The 22,698-nt window shown below is 40.5% G+C and overlaps 1 protein-coding gene across 5 annotated transcripts in view; it reads left to right on the top strand.

Annotated features, from left to right (window-relative positions):
• The window catches only part of Nfia (nuclear factor I A), a 379,923-nt gene extending 369,747 nt beyond the window's left edge, over positions 1-10,176 (top strand). For all 5 annotated transcript variants that reach the window (XM_069987173.1, XM_069987172.1, XM_069987171.1 and 2 more), the window contains one exon: positions 2,529-10,176. In XM_069987173.1, coding sequence (XP_069843274.1) covers positions 2,529-2,605 — 77 coding nt within the window. In that variant the 3' untranslated portion in view covers positions 2,606-10,176. The remainder of the gene's footprint in view (positions 1-2,528) is intronic.
• Positions 10,177-22,698: the final 12,522 nt, after the last annotated feature.

Raw genomic sequence — 22,698 nt, forward strand, 5'->3', positions numbered from 1 at the left:
CTTTGTCTAACTTTCCCAAGTGCCAAAGAAAGATAGATTAATTAAATATACAACAGTGTTGGTTTCTGGAGTGGGGGGTCTTGCTTGCTGGGTAGGTCATAAATTAGGCAGAATAAATACTTCAATGTGTTTGCAGTGGGCCTGCTACGTCAGAACCACTGGAAGGTTGGTGGGAGGAGAGTGGAGGGTTTCTTGCTAATGATAGTCACGTCTGGGTCTGTCTGGTTGCTCTTAGCAACCAGACATGATGTAACACCAGGATGAACTTGAACTTGGGGGACTTGAAAAGAGAACAATAGACCAGAGCAATCAATAAAGCCTATTTCAGTGAAGGATTACAGAGCTGCTCTGGGTAACCTTGTCGGCAAGGCACATACTGAATAGTAAGATGTGTGAAGAAACTTTTTTTCCCTCCTGCTTTGCTTTTTAAGAGAAGTGCAGAGGCACTGCAGATTTTTGTAGTGCCCTGAGGTCTCATCCAGAAATGGTGGGATAGAAAACTGCGCCCCCTGCTGACTAGCACTGGACCTCAGCCCTTTGCCTTAAGAACTACGGATTGTCACATTGAAGAAGCCGGGAATTTCACAACTGCCTTAGAAAGTGTGCAAACAAATAGGAAGCCTTATTTGCCCTACTGAAAGTCTAGAGACTAGTGTTCAAGAGAGAAAGTATCTCTAATAAGGATCAGCATAAGCTATTAGGAGACAAACCAACTGAAAATACATGCATACTTTGGGACCTGCCTCTCTCTTTTTCCTTTCTCCCTCATCTTTCATTTGTCCACTTAGATTTAGGCCGTGTGTCCCTGCCAGGATGATTCCCTTTCAGGACATAAGAAGTTTATTGTGTTTCCCCAGAGCATGTGGTTAAAGAATAGCATCTAAAAGTATACAGGATGATAGGTGTTTTTTGTTTGTTTGTTTTTTTCTTTTCAGTTTAGGCTTAGGTTTTTCATTTAAACTACTTTGGAAATCAAAGGTAGCTTATGTGACCAAGAAATCTTACACCAATCTCCATGGAGCTATTATTTATTTCTGGGATCAAATAAGTCCACACTTTACCTAATTGAATCTCTGGGGCAAGGATGAGCCCAAATATAATCCTTCTGACACGGCCAGCTCAGCAAGCATCAAAGTATTCACTTTTGCTAGGAGATGGTGATTTTTTTTTCCTGTGACTCCAAATAAACATAGTGAGTTTTTCAAGGTATCAAAGGAGGAAAGTTACCAGGCACCAGTGACTCACACCTGTAGTCCTAGCCATTCAGGAAGCTAAAATCTGAAGGATCACATTTCCAGGCCAGTACAGGCAGAAAAGTCTTCAAGACTCCAGATCTAAAATAACCAACAAGAAGCTGGGCTGGAAGTGTGCACAAGCAATAGAATGCCAGCTAAGCAAACAAACTAAACAAGCATACGGTGCTGAGTTCAAACCCTAGTACCAGTAAATAACAAACAAACAAATAAATACAATAGAGGTAAGTTAGCAAAACCATGTTTTTTAAAAACATTTTTTAGAGTATAATTATTGGTCATTTTCTTTAGCTAAATTTTCTGACAAGGAAATACCAGTGGATAAAGTGATGTATCACCAAATTCTGTGAAAGAATGTCTCTGAAAGGAAGAGGTAAGGGAACCACAGAACTCCCAAGTACATGTTGAATGGACAAAAGCAAGAATGAAGGGTATACAGTGATAAGTTCTTCCCCTTGGACCTCATGGTGAAGATTGATACCATCTGATTCTGATGTCGTTTCTAAAATGATTAGTTTCAGAGCAACTTATATTTAGATTTACATCCTAAAATCTACCTCCACAACTATAGAGAAGAGTATAAGAAAATCTGTCACTTGCCCCAAATCATCCAGGATACCTGATAAACAGCTGTTTTTCCACCTCACCTCACTTCTTACAATATTGTTATTGGTTACCTGTGTCTGTTAGAGAATGTTGTAGTTTATGTGTTCTGCACCCACCCCTCATCTAAAAGGAGATACTGTAAGAATCACCTGAACGTCACCACTCATCACCACATAAGCCTCTCCCTTCGCTCATCCTCCATTCATTCCAGCCTTCCTTGCATTCATCCTTTATTCCGGGCACTGGGCTAGACACTAAGGATTGAATGATAAACAAGACTCTCAAGTCTCTTGCCTCCTGGAAGTGCTCCCTCCCGGACTACAAAACTTGATTTGAATTTCAAGGGGCTGGAAAAGCCTCATTTTGTAAGATACACTCAATACTGGCAATCCCCAACACAGACGTTGAATTTTAATTTTGGAGGAGTATTGTGTCACTGTATCAACATTTTCTGTTATACATCACTCCTTTTCTTTTCCCAATAGTAGATCCTGATTCCATGGTTGGAAGGGCAACGTACAAAATATGCCATTGAATGAATTGGTTTGTTTTTTGCAGTTCTGAGGGTTGACTCCAGGGCCTTGCCCTCACTAGGCAAGTATTCTGCTACTGAGCTCCATCCCTCAATCCTAACCTTTCTCTAATTATACTTTTCCTTTTGTCTTCCAGTCCTGGTACCTGGGATAAAAGTTGCAGCATCCCACCATCCACCAGACAGACCACCTGACCCCTTCTCAACTCTGTAACATGGACGCAACCTCAACCCAGCGCGGTTACAACTTCACTGTCAGTGGAAGGGGAGAACAAAAACAAAACAAAACAAAAAAGCCGATTTGAATCAACTTGTACATGGAAACAAGCAAAGCATTATGGTCCAACAGCAAAGGCCATAATCTTTTGGGATTTTTTTTTTAATACTTTAGGGACTGTGGTCATTTCTCATATGGTGCTGGAAATGGTTGAAGGCTCTGTAGCATTTGAAGTGTTTCGGTGGTGGTATGAGCAGTAGGGTTATGTGGCTGGCAAGGTCTGCGCTTGCTCACTGACACACTTCCCCTTGCTGCGGAGTCTGGCCGTTTCACAGTATTTCATGAATTTACCCACACAGGTGTGATCCTCCTTGAGTTCCTTCAGGAGGTTCTTGGAGAACTAAATCTTTTGTAGTAGCTGAGATCTGCAATATCTAACTTACGGGACAGTCAAAGGGCAATGTTTTTCTGTAACATATTGGAAAAAGAAAACGCAGTTAACGTTCCTTTCTGATTTTCTTTTACTTTGGTTTGGTTCAGCAAGTCCGCAGTTAAAGTGTTAACGTGGCCCACAAGGACAATGAATCCACTCACATTGCAGAACAATTCCGAAAATGGCAAACTACTACGACGATTCAGTTTTGTTTTTAAGTTTGGAAATGCTGCACTTAACATTAAAAAAAAAAAAAAGCATTTTTTTCAACAATTTCAACAATGACACACAAAAAATCACATGGAAATGGGGAAGATGGTCTGTTTTGACAGAAACTGACAGGAATCAATCAAAACAATCGAATTTTGAATTGAGTGAAGTGCAATTTCATTGGATAGCTAAATATCTTTGTAAGATAGAGATTGTTGAAAATTCTATTTTTGTTTTTCAAGTCCTTCCACCCCAGGACTCTAAATTATTGGGGTAAAAAAAAACAGCCTTGCAAGAAAAAGGGGAGCTATTTTTGCTTTTTATGTTTTTTATTGTTAAACTTGTATCCCTTTAAAAAAAAAAAACGAAGGAAAATTTAAAAAAACAAAAAAAACAAAAAAAACAAATCTAATGGTGCTTTTACCACAATATGTTAACTACATTAAATGCTAATTAATTATTTTCTGTTATCAAAGCACATAACTAAAATGAAATCATGGTATCTGTTAATTTTATAAGCTAGAAGTCACTATAATGAATTATGCCAATTCTGAAAGTTTTTACATGTATCTGGCAACATAGGATTTATCAGTTATCAGACACTTCATTGTACCAGAGATTGTCCAGAAGTTTTTAAGACCTCTGTGCCCTTGAACTGGGCTATGGGAACTAATAATAATAATAATAATAATTAATAATAATGAAACCAATACTGACACAAATGCAGGTGCCCATTCAGATCAAGGGTACTTGTAAGGGAAAAAAAAAGTTTGCACCCCCCAAATGTCCTGTATCTTATGTAAAAAACAAAAAATGCATAAAAAAACACACAAAAAAAACAGAAATGAAAAAAAAAAGTGCAAGTGATTTTTCTACCGGACAGCGAAGCACCCCTTTGCTTCCCGCAACTTCACAAAGGTTTCCTATACTATACATATATATATATGTTCTGGTTGGCAGGCCTTGCTGATCGGAGGAAGTCTCTGCATGTTCTAGTGTTAGTAACTAATTTTTATATAGTTAATGTAGGATAAAGTAGAGTGCATTAAGACACAATATTGTAATCCCTCCTCTAGGCACTTGCCTTTAAACTATGTTTTTTTTTTTTCAGCCCTTCAGAAGGGCTCTACTACTGTCCTTTACAATCAAGTAACTGAAATTCTTGGGAAGACACTTTGCTCCTCATCTTTCCCCCCTTTCCCTTCCCACTCCTCCCCCAAACAATGTTGTTTTGTTTTGTTTTGTTTCCTTAATTTGCACGAAAACAAAAATTCCATATCAATGTGCCTTGCCCTGGATAGCGATTATTTGTGGAATTGTTGCACAGGCTCCTCTTTTGAAAAGGGGTTTTCCCTAAATCAAACATTTGGAGACACTTTTTTTTTTCTTTTCTTCTTCTTCTTTTTTTTTTAATTGGTAAATGTGACTTTTATGTCAGCCATTGTAAGTTTCAACATCTAGAACTAAATAGGAAGCTAGTTGTTCCGCAGGTAGTCCAGTCCTTATTGTCCTGTAGGTCAGTGGCAGTGCTATTCCGAGATCTGTCCATGCTTAGAATATCAGTATTTTGGATGTTGCTGCATTTTACAATTTATTTGGAGTCTTCCTTTATTTTTCCCCAGATATATGAAAATATGCAATACCTGCTTATATCATGTAGAAAAGCTTAGCGATTGTTAATTTTTTTCTTTTTTTTTTTTTTTATTTGACCAAAGTCGATGCTGCACTTGATGCAGTGTGTTTTAGGTGTTTGTCTTTGTACTTATTTTGTGTGATTTTTTTTTTTGAATGCACGCAGGAAGGGCTCCTCTTAGAGAAGCAGTCAAACTGTGAAGCACTAAGCTGACCCTGCTTCAAGCAATTTTGTTTTTACAACTGTTCCTTTCACAAGCAAGCCTTAAAAAAAATAAAAATAAAAAAGACAACTTCCTTTTTCTTCAGCTCCCACACCCCATTTTTCTTAGCAGACTGCAAGTCAATCCACATTCAATAAAAAGTATATAATGCCCATTTTTATATGCACGTTTTTAAACTTCCAAGTTCTGAAAATTGTTTACTGGTTATCTCTATTTAAGGAAAATAAAATAAAACATTTTGGATTTTCATATGTGTCTGATAAGTGGTTGAATAGTTGTTTGGTGTGATTGTCAGTGTACAATGTCACTTCCAATAGCCAGCCAGCATACTTTGCCTTCCTTATATAGCACTTAGCTGGGCATTACTTTATTATGACATATGTGCACTAAAAAAAAAAAAAAAAGAAAAAGAAAGAAAGAAAAAAAAAACAGAAAAAAAATAGCAGCTTTCAGTGCTTCACAGTGAAGGAAAAAAAAGCCTAGACAAACATTTTGTCAGAACCTTGCAATAAGCCAAGGTATTACCAGTAAATTGGTTGTATATACAATAAAAATTGCACCCTTTTTTAAACAAAACAAACTAAGCAATAGTTTGGGGCAGTTTTAGTTGTTTTTAGTGAGCATGTTGTAGTCAAGACTGCAAAGAGAGAGAATCAACTGCCCACTCAGAAGATATGTAATTTGTATTGTTGTATAGTTTTATTGATTACACTGATTTATTCTACCCTATTTTATAATGCAAGACTTTTGTAATGTTGTTTAAATGAGGAAACATTTCTGTCAAATTAGCCTAGTGAAATTTCTGATTGTTCATTATCAAGACAGCATTCATAGAATTGCTTTTCTTTCTATTTCCCCTCCCCTGTGGGAACTGGATTTAAGTTTAAAACTTTCCTGTTTCCTTTTTATTTTTTGTAAGTATTTAAATACAGTTATTTTTTTTCTCTCAATGGTATAGCATATTCCTATGCTTGAGAAGTATAGGTCTACTGAAGAACCATTGTAAATGGACGTTACAGGTATGCTGTATTTTTGAAGGCATTTTGTTGTATTAAGTTTGATGAAGCTAAAATTGGGGAATTCTGAACAGATTTGTAGGGAAAAAATGTTTTAAAGGCTTTAAAACATTAGGGAGGCAGTCTAGGGTGATCACAAACAGGGGTTAAGTATTCAGTACACTAAGTTACATTTCTGTTCATGTTTCATTACCCAGAAAGCAGCAGGAAACTGTAATTCAGTCATGATCAAGCAGGAAAAGAAACACCAACCATCCACCTTTTAAGATTAAAAGTTGAACAAAGATGTTTGAGGAAGACTTTGCTACTGGGGTGTGTAGAAAGACAGAGAGCTATCAGCATCTGAAGGCCTAGCCCTCGATTCCAAGACACATCTGAATTTTTTTTTCTCTTTCATCAAAAGGCATTAACAGGATTTGGCAAAGATAGTCCCCTCAAATGACTGAGGTTTTTTTTTTGTTTTGTGTTTTGTGGTTTTTTTTGTTTTTGTTTTTGTTTTTGTTTTTTCCTTTAGGAACTGAAGTCAGAGGCACAAACACTAACTCTAAGCATTTTTCAATGTTTTTCCTTTTGGCTTCTCTTCTCCCAGCCACCACACTGCTGTTCTCAGCTTTGCTGGGTGCAGGCCCACTCCCTGTTGCTGCTTTCTCCACCTTGTTCTTCCTTGGGATGGTTCTAATCCTTCACCCCTACCTAGCATGACAGTAATTAACTGACAGCTGATTCCCTGGCCACGCATCTCCAGCCACCATCACCCAAGTGGGAGCCAGGCAGGCCCAGAAGGCTACACTTCTTCAAGCTTATGCTCTTTGTTTTCTGACAGCCAAGGGATAAAAGACCCAAACTCTCTAGTCATGGTGTCACAGTATGCAGCCAGCCCATAGGAATATATGTAAAACCCAACTCAACAAGTTTATCTTCCACTTTTTCAAATTCTTAACCTCTCACAGGCTTTGAGTTATGTAGTGTCATTGTCCTAAGGTATTTACAAAATTTGGATTAAGGAAAACATTTATTTCCCTTGTGATTTTATGGGGGGGGGGATTTCTAAGAATGTCATTTTATGTGCTTTGAAGCACATTTTCCTATCCTCAGTGGTGGTAGTTTCAATCTCTCTCTCTCTCTCTCTCTCTCTCTCTCTCTCTCTCTCTCTCTCTCTCTGAATGTGTGTATGTGTCTCTGTCTCTCTGGTTTTTGTTTGCTTCTTTCTCCTTTTTTTCCTCGATTTTGGTAGCAGGCCTCCACAGGGCAAGTGTGAGACGCAAATGGCATGGTAATATAAGGAGAACTTTGGTGGTGCCTCATTACTCGCCCCCCCCCGCCCCGCCCCCAACCTGTCCTAAAGGATCTCAGCTCTGCTCTGCCTTCCCCTTGGGCATGGCTTTCATTCCCATCGGCTTCTGAGGCCATTTCTTCTTGAAGTCCATGCATGTACTTCTTGTGTGACTTTAAACCCGCTCTGCCTTCTCCATGTCCAAGGCTGTGCATTCTCCAATTAGTGTCATGTATGTTTCCCTTTTATTTTTCCCAATTTAAAAAAAAAAAAAGCAGTGGGATGAAAATTGCTTTGATAGATAGCAGGTAACATTGAAGCTATTCCATAGCACTTAACCGTAGTGAATACTGTGTCACCAATTCTGAAATCAATTTAATGTTTAATGCAAATCCATTACATGGTGCTATTACAGGCTGACAAAATGATTTAAACAAATGTGACAACTTGGGCTCAATTCACTCTGCTTTCCAACAGTGTAAACGCATAGCAGTGTTTATCTGCATGAGAACTATGCACTAATCTATCTGAAGAAGAAAACTACTATATCAACTTTGGTATCTACTTTCCGTTTACTTCGATCCTTGCCTTTGGTCATTGTTATAATGCCAGCTTTAGGACAGAAAGAATTATAAGAAAACCAGCATAATACCTGATATATTAAAATGTAGTGCCTGTGAAAATCTGTATTATATTGCTCTTCTGAAGTAAGATTTTTCTACACCGGTAGCCTTCGCTGTCTGTCAGTCAGGACCTCTGGTATAGGTGTTGTAAAATAACCGTACAATATTAATGCATGCTATTCCATAATGCTTAGTGAACTGTATGAATATTACTCAAAGTTATGTTAGTCTTTTTTTTTTCCTGACTTGGTTCTTGTCAGCTAGGTTTAAAGGTATTTCACTGAGAACGCAAAATTCTGTCTTTTCTTGACTTCAGCTGTTTTCAGTATTTTGGAGGTATACATTTACTTAAATTCAGTATTACTTGTGTTTTTGTTTCGGGTTTTTTGTTGTTGTTGTTTTCTTTTTTTTCCTAGGGGACAAGCATGGGTGTTTGATTTCAGAAATCAGTACCTGGTGAGAATTTTGTCTCAAAATTACTGCGCCAACTTCAAGAACTCTGCTATAAAGCCACTCTGAGAGCATCTGCAGGGGCGGGACACTGCTTTACTGAGGCTGAAGTGTTTTCTAAATGGACTGCGTTCAGGCAGTACCCATGTTTAATCCGGCTTCACACCAGACCTCCTCACCGTAAAAGGAAAAAGAAAAGAAAAACTTGGAAGAAATCACGTGGCTATTTAGTTTCATGCACAGTTGGAATATCTTCTTCAAAAACAAAATTCTGTACAAACTTTGGGCCCGATTCATAAGAAAAAAAGTTTGCTATTAACACGGGATTTTTTGTTGTTATTTAAATGTACTTTTATTTGGTTTAAATTTGCAATCATTTGCTTCCCAGGTGAAATAAATTCCATCTTTTTTTTTTCCCCCTAAACCAGGGCACATCTGCCTTTTATTCTTCCAAAGGGTTTGAATAAAGCAGATTAGAGAGATGGGGTATTGGGAGCAAATCCCAGCCAATGCATAGATAAGTGGGATGCCCAGCGTCGGGCATGAGGATGGGAGACAGCACATTGGAATAGAATCTCTTGGGCATCCTCAGTTTCCCATATGGACTTTTGTGTTGTTTGGCTCAGAAAACAAACTTCCCAAAATAAATCTGGACCACCAGAGTTAACAGTGGAAGTGCCACCTGTAATCTAACCAGAGTACTTTCCTGGTGGCAACACCCACCGGATTACATAATGTGAATTTTTTTATCTCTACCATGGTTTCAAAGACAAGTAGCATCCAATAAACTGGGCCACTGTTCCTGCTATTTTTCTGCTCAACTTCTCAAAATGACTCTAATTTTTTCTTTTCTTTTTTTCTTCTTGGCTGTATTTGTGTTGTTCCTTTTTTTCTAAATTTTTTTTTCGTGGTAATAGCCTGTAAGTTTGCTCTTCTACATTTCTCTCTCACATCTCAACCAGAAAATCCTAAGGCCATTGGCCACATTGAATGGGAGGTGTGAGGGAGCTGCCAGTCTGTTCTCTCTCCCTGGTTGGGTCTCAGACCATCAGTTCTGCACTGCAAAGGCACTGGGTAACCTGGACCCTGACGTACCCACCAGGCTAGTCTAGTTGATGCACTAGGTTTCTGGAGGTCCTAGTCTGTGTTCCTCAAGGCCTAGTCTGTGGGACTTTCTCTGCTCTCAACCCTAACTGCTCTCCCTGACCCCCAACAACTTCCCTGGGGACTTTTCCCACCGTATCTACAAATTATGCCGCTCAAAAAGCCTCTGATTTTCATCTCAAATTGTGGGGGAGGGGATTAAATACTTCCAGTGATGGCAAAAGAGATCTATTTTTGAAATGAAACCACCCCCCGTGTTAATATCTTGGTCTGAAATCCATTTTTTTTGTTTTTTTTTTTTTGTTTTTTTTTTTTTTTTATGAGCCGGGCCCCCTGTGCCTCTAGTATACTTGTATTGACTCTCATAGTTACCCTTTTAGTTGACTGTGTTCTGTGAAAATTTGTAATTGGTTGAGAATCACTGTGGGCGTCCATTCTTATTCAACTAAATCTCCACAGGGTTTTTGAGCTGGTGTGGATTAGTTTAACTCTTGTATTCAACCGTTAGTGCTACCACTTTCTCACATTACAATACAATTACTGGAAGCGAGTACTGCATTTCCTATGCAACAAAAAAGGAAAAATAAAAAATTGCTAATGCTATGGAAGCTGTGTTGTCCTTTATTTTACATCATGTCTGGATGGATACATGACAGCTATGGGTATGATGTGGCCCCAGAAGATGGTTTTTGTACTCCAGGTGTTTCTCATAGCCTGGGTAGATGTTAGAAGCAGAGCATCTTTCTGGGTATTGTTATTTTCCATCTACCTGGGCAGAAACAGGATTCAACATCCACATGAGGCTTCTTAGGTACCTGATACTGTCCTAAGTGCTTTATGTACCATGTCAGGGCCAGGAATAGAATCCTCATAGGTTTTTTTTTTGGGGGGGGTGTCCAGTCATGGGGCCTGAACTCTGGGCCTGGATGTTGTCCCTCAGCTCTTCAGCTCAAGGCTAATGCTCTACCACTTGAGCCACAGCTCCACGTCCAGCTTTTTTTCTTTTTTTTGCTTATGTGGTGCTGAGGAATCGAACCCAGTGCATCAGGCATGCAAGGCAAGCGCTCTTCCACTGAGCCACCTTTTCTACAAAGGCTTTGAAGTACTCAGGACGTTAATAACTATAGGATTCAGCAAACAGTTGTGGAGCTGGGGATAAAAGGGAAGGGCTAGGTCCCAGAACCTAATTGCTAGGGAGGGACATAGCTGATATTTGTGTCTATCCAGGGAAGGGGCATCATCAGGGTTGGGATGCCTGCAAATGACTGGTACTCAGAGCCCTGGGGGAAAATGGATGTATGATGCTAGATCTATCCACAGGGCAAGGCACAAGGAGCTGGAAGTATATAGGCAGGAGCTTAGCACCATGGACACAGCTAAACCTCTTCCTAAGCACTTTCAGATTAGTTTGAAGCAGATGGTAGACAGCCTATTATTTCATTCATAAAAGTAAGAATACATCTCTAAAAGACAAGTGTTCTTTGTGAACCACACAACATACGTTTTTTCTTTGGTCAGTCGTAGGGCTTGAACTCTGGGCCTGGATGCTGTCCCTCAGCTCTCCAGCTCAAGGCTAGTGCTCTCCTACTTGAGCCACAGTGCCACTTCCATTTTTCTGGTGGTTTATTGGAGACGAGAGTCTCACAGCCTTTCCTTCCCAGGCTGGCTTTGATCCACGATCCTCAAATCTCAGCCGCCAGAGTAGCTAGGATTACAGGCATGAGCCACCGGCACTCAGCATCACAAAATACTTTTGACACAAAATACTGACAATAATTATTTGATATGACTGAATAATTCATGTCTTCAAATATTCCCAACCATCTTATAAATTTTAATAGTTTCTCTGAATAAGAACCCAAATAAGATTCATTCATTAAGTGGCTGGTACTATCTTTTTTTTAATTTATTTTTTTTCCCATTCCTGGGGCTTGAAATCAGAGCCTAGTTGCTGTCCCTGAGCTGCTTTTGTTCAGGTCTCGTGCTCTACCACTTGAGCCACAGCTCCATTTCCAGCCTTTCATGACCAATTGGAGATAAGAGTCTTATGGACTTTCCCGTGCAGACTGGTTTTGAATGTGAGCCTCAGATCTCAGCCTCCTGAGTAGCTAGAAGCCACACATACCTGGCCATATTTTATTTTTATTTTTGTTCCAGTCCTGGGGCTTGAACTCAGGGTATTGTCCTTGCACTTTTTTTTTTTCTAAAAGCTAGCAGTCTACCACTTGATCTACCACTCCACTCCCAGGTTTTTTGGTAGTTACTTGGACCTAAGGAGTCTCCTGGACTTTCCTTTCCTAGGCTGGCTTTGAACCATGCTCTTCAGATCTCAGCCTCTGAATAGCTAGGATTATAGATGTAAGCCCAGCCAATTTTATAGTATCTTAAGTCTCTAAATCTACAAAACTGCCCTTCCATCTTTGTATTTTCCTTGAGATAATTTTCTGACAAAACTAGTTCCTTTATCTGGAATAGGTTATCCTAGGATTTTTGTGCCTTGTATCTTGTAGCATAGATCAATGTCTTTTATCATTAGAATAGAAGCATTTTCATAACCTTGGAAGTTGAACCATAAGATCCCATCCCAAGACTATCTCACAGGTCTGGAATGCTTGGGCCCTGACTTCACAAAAAATAAGCCAAAGAAAAAGGTATTACAGTAGCTTTTCCCCATCAACTCCACCCCTAGCCAGTGTTTTCTCTCTTTCAGAGGATACTGCTGAGCACAGAACTCTGTCCTCCCTTGTCCCCTTCAACTGGCAATCTTAACAACAGCAGCAGCAAAAATACAACAGCCTTTGCCTTACAGGAGAATAAAATAAGTAATTGTGGTTGAAAAGTCAGGTGAAAATCAACTCTGTGGCTCCTTGTTCATGGTGCCACTCCCAAAGTGCATGCTTTTGGGAAACAGAAGTCAATTCTGGGCAGGAGAGAAGGAATTACCTTTCATCAGCTACTATGACAACATTATGACTCGATTCTTAAGGGCCCACATTCTACCTCCTTTCTACCATCTTGGCTTCTGAGCATTGGCCTGGACCATACACCTTGTCAAATCATTCGAAATAAACTCAACTGAGTACCTGATATGTGCGAGAGAAAGAAAGAAAGAAAGAAAGAAAGAAAGAAAGAAAGAAAGAAAGAAAGAAAGAAAGAAAGAAAGAAAGAAAGAAGGAAGGAAGGAAGGAAGGAAGGAAGGAAGGAAGGAAGGAAGGAAGGAAGGAAGGAAGGAAGGAAGGAGGAAGGAAGGAAGGAAGGAAGGAAGGAAGGAAGGAAGGAAGGAAGGAAGGAAGGAAGAAAGAAAGAAAGAAAGAAAGAAAGAAAGAAAGAAAGAAAGAAAGAAAGAAAGAAAGAAAGAAAGAAAAGAAACTTTTAGGATTGGCAAAGGAAGTAAGCCCCAAAATTATCCCAGAAGATTACAGAGTCTGGCAGAGAGAGCCAATATGCAAACCAAATAATGGCAGCATACCCTTATCAGAACCAAGAAGGTACCGTGTGCCAGGTAATCCAAAGCCCAACTATACCCTAAGGAGAAGAAATGATGCTATAACAATATACGTGTGCCTGGGACATCGATAAAGAAGAGGTTTACTTGGAAGGCCTTGCTGCATCCTAATATGGCAGAGGAATCATGTGGCAAGACTGAGTGAGTATGCCTGCTGAAGACTCTCTTCCTTTCCTTGAACAGCCTGTGATGCCAATAAAGAGATGCCACCTTTATGACTTCATCTAATCCTACTTAGATCCCAAAGGCCCCACCTGCAAATGGCATTACTACGTGAATTTGGGGCCAGGTACTGGGAGCTCAGACCACCTGTCTTTCTACCTACTCAGGAGGCTGAAATTGAGGATTGAGGTTTGAAGTTCAAAGCCAGTCCAAGGAAGAAAAATCCCCTAGACTCTCCCTTCCAATTAATACCAGCAAAAAAGCTGGAAATGACACTTTGACTCAAGCGGTAGAGCTCCAGCCTTGAGCTAAAAGGCTAAGGGATAGCCCCCAAGCCCTGAGTTTAAGCCCTAGTACTGGCACAAACCAAAAAATAAAATAAAATAAAATGTGCATTTGAAGACTGAGTTTAACACATGAGCCAAACTGGGGAGCCTGAGGGAAGAGATATCCAACTTAGGTCTTCAAGAATGAGGAAGAGTTACAGAAACTGGCTGGCAGACACTAGTGCTAATAATAGTGAAAGCAGCTGACATGACTGAGTGAACCCTTACCACTGTGTTGTAAGTGCTTCTGAGATCTCACACTTAGAATCCGGGCTCTTAAAGGATATTTCATTTCTATCCCCAATTTGCAGATGAGGATACTAAGGCACAAAAAGTTTCTGTAACTTCCTTTTGCTTACTTATTTTACTAATTGCCCACGTGTGGCCTTAAAGTGCAGCCACTTGGACACCTAAGGAGTAGAGATTGTGCAAGTCACAACTAGACACCAATGGAAGTCAAGGTCACGGGTCTCCCTCCCTGTGGCACCCAGGGCAGTGCACAGCACACAGGGGCATTTCATGCCTTGAAAGGTGATCATTGTATTTGCCTTTCCAGATCTACCCTCCACCTTCTCCAAGTTGTTCTCTGCTCAGGAAAGCAGCCTGTTTGGATCAGGTCAGGGCTTCCTTGACCTCAGGCCTTCAACTGGGATCAGCAATTTGGAAATCCTGTTCGAGATTGGTGAGAGAGAAGAGAGTGATGTCAGGGTATTTATTTCCAGGGCTCTCGTCCCTGAGTTCTGTCTAGCTTGCAGCATTCAATATAAGGTGTGCCCTCTCTGCAGATGCTTCTCTGTACCATGCTTCTCTGTACCCTAGTTTCCGATAACCACCTCCCCCACCCCACACCCCCCCTTACACCTTTAAGAATGAGGGAGTAAGAGTTTTGGAGTACCACTCCATTTTTTGTAATCTCTCCACATCTCACCCACCTTTGTAAACAGTCTCTTTATTAAACCCCTCTCAAATCACCTTGAGCTGAATCTGCCATCTGTTTCCTGCTGGAACGCTGATGGATAGAGTGGTCAAGCCAGAGCAGCTTCCCGAATCTTCTTTCTCCTGAAACTCTAGCAGAGGCTCAGATTTATTCTCATGATGGATGTCAGAACCATAAACTTTCCCATCTTAGTTTATCCTAGACTCAGAAGGCTGGACTCAACCTTCAAAGGTCACTGAAGTCCATTTCCCTGCTTCCACCAAGGAATCTCCCTCTACCCCCCCCCCACTCCCAAGTGTGCCTGTCAGAGGAAGTATATCTTACTTTGAAGCTCTCCAGGTAAAGAGAGATCATAACTCACTCCAGGGCTTTCTGTCTCCTTGCCTGATAAATCTCTCTCCTGTCTAATAGGAATCCCTCCTGTTACAGGTGAAGCCTGTTTCCTTTGTCTGTTCTTTGGCAAGAGCTGGGGGTTGGGGGGGTGGGGGGAGAAGATCCTTCATTCTTTCAAAACAGGCATTAAATCACCCTTACCCTTCTCCAGCTCTGATGTGTACATCAATGATAGCAGATAATCTGCACATGTCAGTCTCAAGTAGTCAACTCGATATGCCAGGAGAATCCTGGGCTGTAATGATCACTTTCCAGAATGAGTTTGAAAGGTTAGTCAGTGGAGGAAAAGAATACATGGAGCCTAAGTCTCCACGAAGAACAAAAAAAGGCTCATTGAGTTCCTGACAGAAGTAATAGTGAATTCTTCCCCTTTGATTTGCTTTGATCTCTCAGTCTTGTATCTTCTGTCTGTTATCCTGAGCCCAAACTACAATTTGTTGGTGTTGAAGAGCCTTGACAATCTTTGTTGCTCTGCAAATAGAAATCTGCCCTCAGTTTCCCTCAGCTCCACCTTTAGGCCTTTCTGTATTCGTCTGCTAGGGCATCATCACAAAAATACCACAGACTGGGTCACATACACAGAAACTGTCCTCTTATAGTTCACGAAGCTGAAAGTCCAAGACCCATGTGTCAGCAGGGCTGACCTCATCCAAGGCCCCTGTCTGTGATGGCAGATGACCGCCTGCTTACCATGTTCTCATGTGGTCCTGCCTCTGTGCACACACATCCCTGTCCTCCCCTATGTTCCAATGTCTTCTTTTTATAAGGACACCAAACAGCTTAGATCATGGCTCATCTAATGGCCTCACTTTATTTTAATCACCTCGTTAAAGTCCTATCTCCAAACACATCCTGACACATGCTAGGGGCTTGGGGATAAAGGATTCACCTTCTTCTCTTTAGTGATCTCCACCATCTGAGCTTTCAGTGGACGTGAACTGAGCTGGCTATGAAGCAAGAACAGCAGTAATCCCCAGGATCTGATAAGCCTTGGAGCCCAATGGCCTGGGCTTTCAAATAAATTACATTGAAATACAGAAGTTTCTCTCTTACTCCATGCTGCACACACACACACACACACACACACACACACACACACACACACACACACACACACACACACACACACACACACACACTATCCTAATCATATATTTTTAAACCACTTATATGGATCTGCAAAGTGTCCCCTGACTCATACACCTTGTTTCATTCTCATTCCTGGACTGATACCCATGTTCACACAAAGATTTTGATTGGTTTTCACAAAAGCATGAAAGCTAACAGACTGGATTCCTCTTATTCGTGCATCACTTAGAAGTCGACACCTGAAGCCCAGGCATCTGCACTGTAGTACCAGAAGTGCTTTGTTTATGTGGTTGGTCACTTCATTGAATCCTTTCACTCTCCCAGGAACTTGCTGAGGTAGATTCTAACAGTCCTATTCAACAATTGAAGAAGTTACAAGGTACACAGAGATTAACCATTTGACTACTTGAAATTATAAGATATGGAAAGGAAGAAGAGGAGAATGCAGGTGTAAAATTCAATGCATACCCTACAAAATTAAGAAAATCAAGGGGAGGAATGGGTTTGGGAGAGATGGGTAAGAACATTGAAAGGGGTGACAATGATCAAGATGCATTGTATTCAAGCCGGGCACTGGTGGTAATGCTAGCTACTCAGGAGGCTAACATCTGAGGATCACTGTTCAAAGACAGCCCGGGCAGGCTCTCCAATAAACCACTACAAAACCAGAAGTAGCGCTGTTGCTCAAGCAGAAGAGCACTTGCCTTGAGCTGAAGAGCACAGGGACAGCGCCCAAGCCCAGAGTTCAAGCCCTATGACCGACAAAAAAAAAAATGCATTGTATTCATAAAATACTTTGTTGAATGGTAGCTCCTTTGTACAACTACTTAAAGATAATAAAAAAATTAAAATATAGAGAAGTGGTGGTGGATGGAAAAAGTAAGAAGATGGATAATTTTGCAAAACATTGCAACAACATATGAAAGCAGAATCTCAATAAAAGCTTTTGATCAAAAGGGGTGGGAGGGAGGGGAAACAGAAATGAATAGGGTTATTCTGAGCAAAACAATTTGTGCATACCTGAAATAGGATGGTGAAACTCCTTGGTGTCATTTTAATTTCAGAGGCCTATCCAGATCCTCAGTAGACAGGAGAAGGATCACCCACATGGAGGAGGACCATCTGCTTTATTTAGTCCATATCAAAGGCTAATGTATTCCAGAAACACCCTCACAGACACGCCCAAAATAACCAGATATCTGAGCATCTATCCTACAATCCAGTCTGGTTGACAAATGACATTAAATACCCCAAAGGTCAGACTCTGTTCCCTGGATCAACAGGCCCAGGCTTCAGTCTCTTCCCTAACTTTCACATGATCCATCCTTACCACTTAATGTCTGACCCTCAACACTCCTCACTAGTAAAATCAGGACTTTGACAGGGTGACAAAAGCCTTAGGAAACAGAAGAAAACCATATGAAGGTTGATAACTGGACTTGTGGGCTGAGAAAACTACAGACCCAGATGCTGTGGTTGAAGGGCTGTGGCTCACTTGTAGAGTACTTGGCTAGCATGCCATTGAGTCCAGGATTGGCCCTGGGTTCAATCCTCAGCACTGGGGGAAAACAAAAAATAAACAGCAACATCCACATGACTAATTCATTAAAAAAAACACAGAGTCAAATATGTTGACACATACCAGAAATTCCAGCACTTGAGAGAGGCTAAGGTGGGAGGATTATGAACCTGAGGTCAATTTCTGCTGCATATGCGACAGAGAGAGAGAGAGAGAGAGAGAGAGAGAGAGAGAGAGAGAGAGAGAGAGAGAGAGAGAGAGAGAGAGAGAGAGTCTGAATTTACCGCTGCCCAGATGTCAGTAGTCATTGATGTCCTTACTCCCTGCGACCTGTCCATGCAACTTGCTCAGTCTGGAAAACAAGAGGGTTCGCTAGTCTTTCATATATGTGGTTAGCAGGCTGGGTCTGACCCATCCCTTTAGAATGCAGGAAACTTCATTCCCTTCAGGCCAAGCAAGCTGGGCTGGGCTGCTCTGCCATCTTCGTAGCTGAGACACATAGCAGCTCTGCACCATGGGCAGTGCCTCTCCATCCTCCCTGCTCTTTACAAGAGACCCCACGTGTCACCATATCCCTCATTTCTCTGTTGTTAGTGGCTCTCAAAAGACCACTTTGGCTTCTCTACCTCCTCAGCTTCCTGCCTTTGACCAATCTTACTGAAGCTGAATCTCTAATAAATTAATTATGGGAGGCTTTTTTTTCCCCTCTGGATGCAGCAACTGTGCTTCTTGGCCTTGGAACACAAAAAAAAGTGCTAATGACTCCCTGAGGGAAGCCATCTCAGAAGTGAAGATTCTGCCTGCTTCTCAGATAGAACCAAAACTGCCCTCCCTCTCCACAGATCTATTACATTAATAAGACCAAATCTTATATTGTTACCACTACAATGGCTCCAGTGACCAAATACTAACACCATGCTAAGTACCTCCTCGGCAATTACTATCTCACTGGAATTAAAGATAGTAAAATAGTCTGTGCATGTGAACAGAGACGCTATAGAACTAGTAATGACACGGGCCCCTATCTGCTCCCTCAGAGGTTCTGTGGCCTGTTACTTCTCCCCTGCAAAAAAGAAACATCCATCCATGATCAAGCTGAAAGTAGGTTGAGTGATGTGATCAGGGCCTCTTGTGGAATCCAGGACATGGTCTCTTATACATTCAGCTGGAACAGTGCTGCTCTGCTGTGCAACTTAACCAGTGTACAAACGGTTAAAGAGCTCCAAGTCTTCCTTATTTGGCCAGAAAAGAAATGATAACTGAGATCTGGGCAGTGAGGTTGTGAGAAGAATGTTAGAAGAGAGGAGCTGTATGAGAATCTGCCCATGGCATGGGCCCACTTTGTCCTGACAAGAGGAACTGGGAGAGGTTGGTGGGGGGCAGGGGAGGGGTGTATGGGAAATAAATACCAGGAAGTTCCTAGGGAAGAAGAAGAAGAACTTGATATAGGCCACCTGGCTACCACAAAGGGGCCAGCCACTTGGTGGCATGGAAGGGTGATCAGCAAGGAGATCTATGAACAGCCTGTGGAAGGAAGGGAGCTCATTTTTATTTTTTTTCCTAAGTGCCATGCTAGGGATAGAACCCTGAGCCTCATACATGTGGAGACAAATGGTCTACCACTGAGCTACATCCCTAGCCTAAAAGTTACATTATATTTTAAATACCCAAGTAATAACCCTATCCTGCTGTTTATAACCAGAAGAGAGCCCTGACCCAAGATATAAATGCTGACTGCCTTTTTCAGGCAATGGAAAAGGGAAAGAACATTGATTTGACTGCCTTGTAGTAACAAGAACCAACCATAAGTAATATGTCTACATCACTTTTAATTTTTTAAAATTTAAACCAATGAAAATATCCCCAGCCAAGCATTGGTAGCCCATACCCTGAAGTCCTAGCTCTACAAGAAGCAGTGATCTGAGGATCCCAGTTTGAAGGAAGCCTGAGTAGGACAGTCCATGAGTCTTATCTCCAGTTAACCACCAAAGAAGCTGAAAGTGGGGCTGTGGCTCAAATGGTAGAGTGCCAGCCTTGAGAGAGAAATCTAAGGGCCAATGCCCAGGACCTGAGATAAAGCCCCATTACTAACACAAATATTATAACAGAGAAGCTATCATAACAGAGAAGCTGTTCTTTATGCTTTAGGTTGGAAGGAAGACCATATCATCCATCCATTGTCTTTCCATATCAGCTAAGGTGAAAGAGGAGGTGGTGGTTGGAGACCTGGTGCATGGAAATGGAAGATCCATAGTGTTGGGACTTCCCAACCCCTTACCCTTCCCTCCTCTCAACAGGACCCCTGAACCCTGTTAGGACCTCTGAACTTCAGGAAGTGGCGCTATGGCTCAAGCGGTAGAGCACTAGCCTTGAGCTGAAGAGCACAGGGGCAGCGCCCAAGCCCAGCCCAGAGTTCAAGCCCCATGACCGACCAAAGGAAAAAAAAAAAAAAGAGAAGCACAAGGACCTCTGAACTTCTTGAACAGCAGAGTAGACCAAAGGCCATATCCAAACATGCAAGTGATACACTTTCCTTGGGCTAACACCTTAAAAAGATGCCCCCAAAACTTAATCAACACAAATAATATTTTTGCATATAATTTTAGAAAGTAAAATTGAATGTGGAAATATTCATAATCAAGATTTTCAGTATTACTGATATATTATAGTAATACTGATATGTATTATCTTCCCAAAATAGCAACTCTTACTGTTGCCCCTCCTCAAAAGAGGAGAGAAGGCTATTTTTCCTCACTAGCTATGTGTTTGTCTCTGAAGAAAATCCAAAGATCTACCAAAAAAAGTTCCTAAAACTAATACATAAAATAACAAGTGTATTCATTTGCTGCGAGGGTTTTCATAACAAAATACTGTGGACAGGTTGATTTAAAACTCAGATGCTTATTTCTCACAGTTCTGGAAGCTGAGATGCCAATGTCAAAAGAAATAAGAAGGAGGAGGAGGAGGATGGAGGAGGAGGAGAGAAGAAGGGGAGGAGGGAGAGGGAAGAAAGGAAGAAAAAGAAGGGGAGGGAGGATGAAGGAGGGAGGTATTTCTCTGGAACACTAATCCCAACATGAAGTCTCTAATTTCGTACCTTCATCTAACCCTACCTCCCAAAGACCACATCTGTACATACCATCACTTTGGGTATTAGAACTTCACCATCTCTAAATAAGGACTAGAGGATGAGAACAACTAACGTTCAATCAACAAAAGCAACATGGTTGATATACAAAAAAATTAATACTATTGCTATGTAATAATAACAACTAGAATTCAGCTTGTAAAGTACTATTTACAGTAGCAAACCCAAAGTAGGTATGAATCTAATAAAATATGTTCAAGAACTATGCACTAGAAACCATAAAACCTTGGGGGACAGAATTAAATACAATCTAAATAAGTACACAGTTATTCCATATGTTTGGATTGGCCAAATGACTATTAAGCTGTCACCCTCTATGAATTGATCTACAGAGTCAACACAATCTCAATAAAAATCCAACACCATTTTCTTGTACATATCAGCAATCTAATTTCAAAATTTATATAAAAAGGCAAAGGGACTAGAATAGCAAAATAAGTTTGAAAGAGAGGCATGAGGTTAGAGGTCTCATAGCTTGTGATTTTAAGACAATATAAAGCTAAAGAAATCAAGACAGCATCGTATTGGCAAAAGAATAGATATATAAATCAATGGACAGGAATCGAGCCAGGAATTAGACCCATACAAATGCAGTCACTTTTGACAAATGGGCAAAAGTAATTCAAAGAGTTGAAAGTGTAGTCTTTTCAACATATGGTATTAGAATACTGTACAGCCACATACAGAAAGAGGATGGGAAGAGAAAGAGCAGAATGAGGAGAGAGAACAACTTCTACGAATGTTTCACATTTTGTGCAAAATTTAAGCTAAAATAAGCATTACAAAGTGGTAAGAATTACAACATTTCTGAAATAAAATAAACCTGAAAATTGTTGTGACCTTGAGTTAAGCAAAGAGTTCTTACGTACAACCACCAAACCAGACCATTTTAAAAATAATCCATTTGGGGCTGGGGGTGTGGTTTAAGTGACACCTCTACCATTCTACTTCTTACCTGGCACAAGGCAAAAACATATCTGTTTGGCCTTTATTAAAATCTTTGGCTTGTCAAAGCATACTATTAAGAGATGAACAATATAAGTTATGGATGAAAAAATACTTTCAAAGTGTACATCTGACAAAAAATTGTATCTAGACTATATAAGAACACTTAAATTTTAACAAGAACAAAATCAACTATCCTGATATTAAAAGTAGGCCAAATATTTAAACAAGAAGAAATTGAACTGTATTTAAGTTAAAAAGAAATTTTTTTTAAAAAATTGAAAAAATATAGCTAAACAACATAAAGATAACATTTTATAGCTTAGGATTTATATTAGCAAATAATAAAGTATATAATCACCATATGAAAGATTCAATTAAAAACGTGCTGAACTACTATTAAACTCCAAGAATAGGAGCAGATATCTAGATCTGCTTTCTCCTTTGAGAGGTTAAAAAAGCTATGGTGTCTGTGTGTGTGTGTGTGTGTGTGTGTGTGTGTGTGTGTGTGTGTGTGTATGTGTGTGTGTGTGTGTGTGTGTGTGTGTGTGTGTACTAGGATTTGAACTTAAGGCTGCTCCCTCTTGCTTGCTATTTTCCTTCATGGCTGCTGTTCTACCATTTCAGTCATATTGCCACTTCTGGCTTTTTATTTGGTTAGAGATAAGAAATGGACTTTTCTGCCTGGTCTGGCTTTGAATCTAAATCCTCAGATCTCAGCCTTCTAACTAGCTAGGATTACAGGTATAAGCCACAGGGAAGTTGAAGGCAAGCAGGTAAACTCTAATATCATCTATTGTCCCTGTGTTTTGAGAAGAGTAGATTGAGGCTCCCAGTTTGAGAATGTTATACAGCACCCAGCTTATCCACCCAGAACCATTGTTTAAGATTTCTGAGTTGCTAGAAGTATTCTCCCTGGCTCAAAAAGTAAAAAGCTACAGATAGGAACCACCATTTGGGATCGTTAGCTCTCATTTCCTACTTATTTCTTTCTATTTTTCCCATTTCTCCCTCCTTTATTCTGTTATCCTAAAATAAATCCTCACTAAAGCTTAAAAAAAAACTAACCCCTAAATAAAACACAAGGAGAAAAAGGCACTG

This window comes from Dipodomys merriami, unplaced genomic scaffold (genome assembly GCF_024711535.1).
Source record: "Dipodomys merriami isolate MVZ:Mamm:240054 unplaced genomic scaffold, mDipMer1.0.p SCAF_34, whole genome shotgun sequence".
Taxonomy (NCBI): Eukaryota; Metazoa; Chordata; class Mammalia; order Rodentia; family Heteromyidae; genus Dipodomys; species Dipodomys merriami.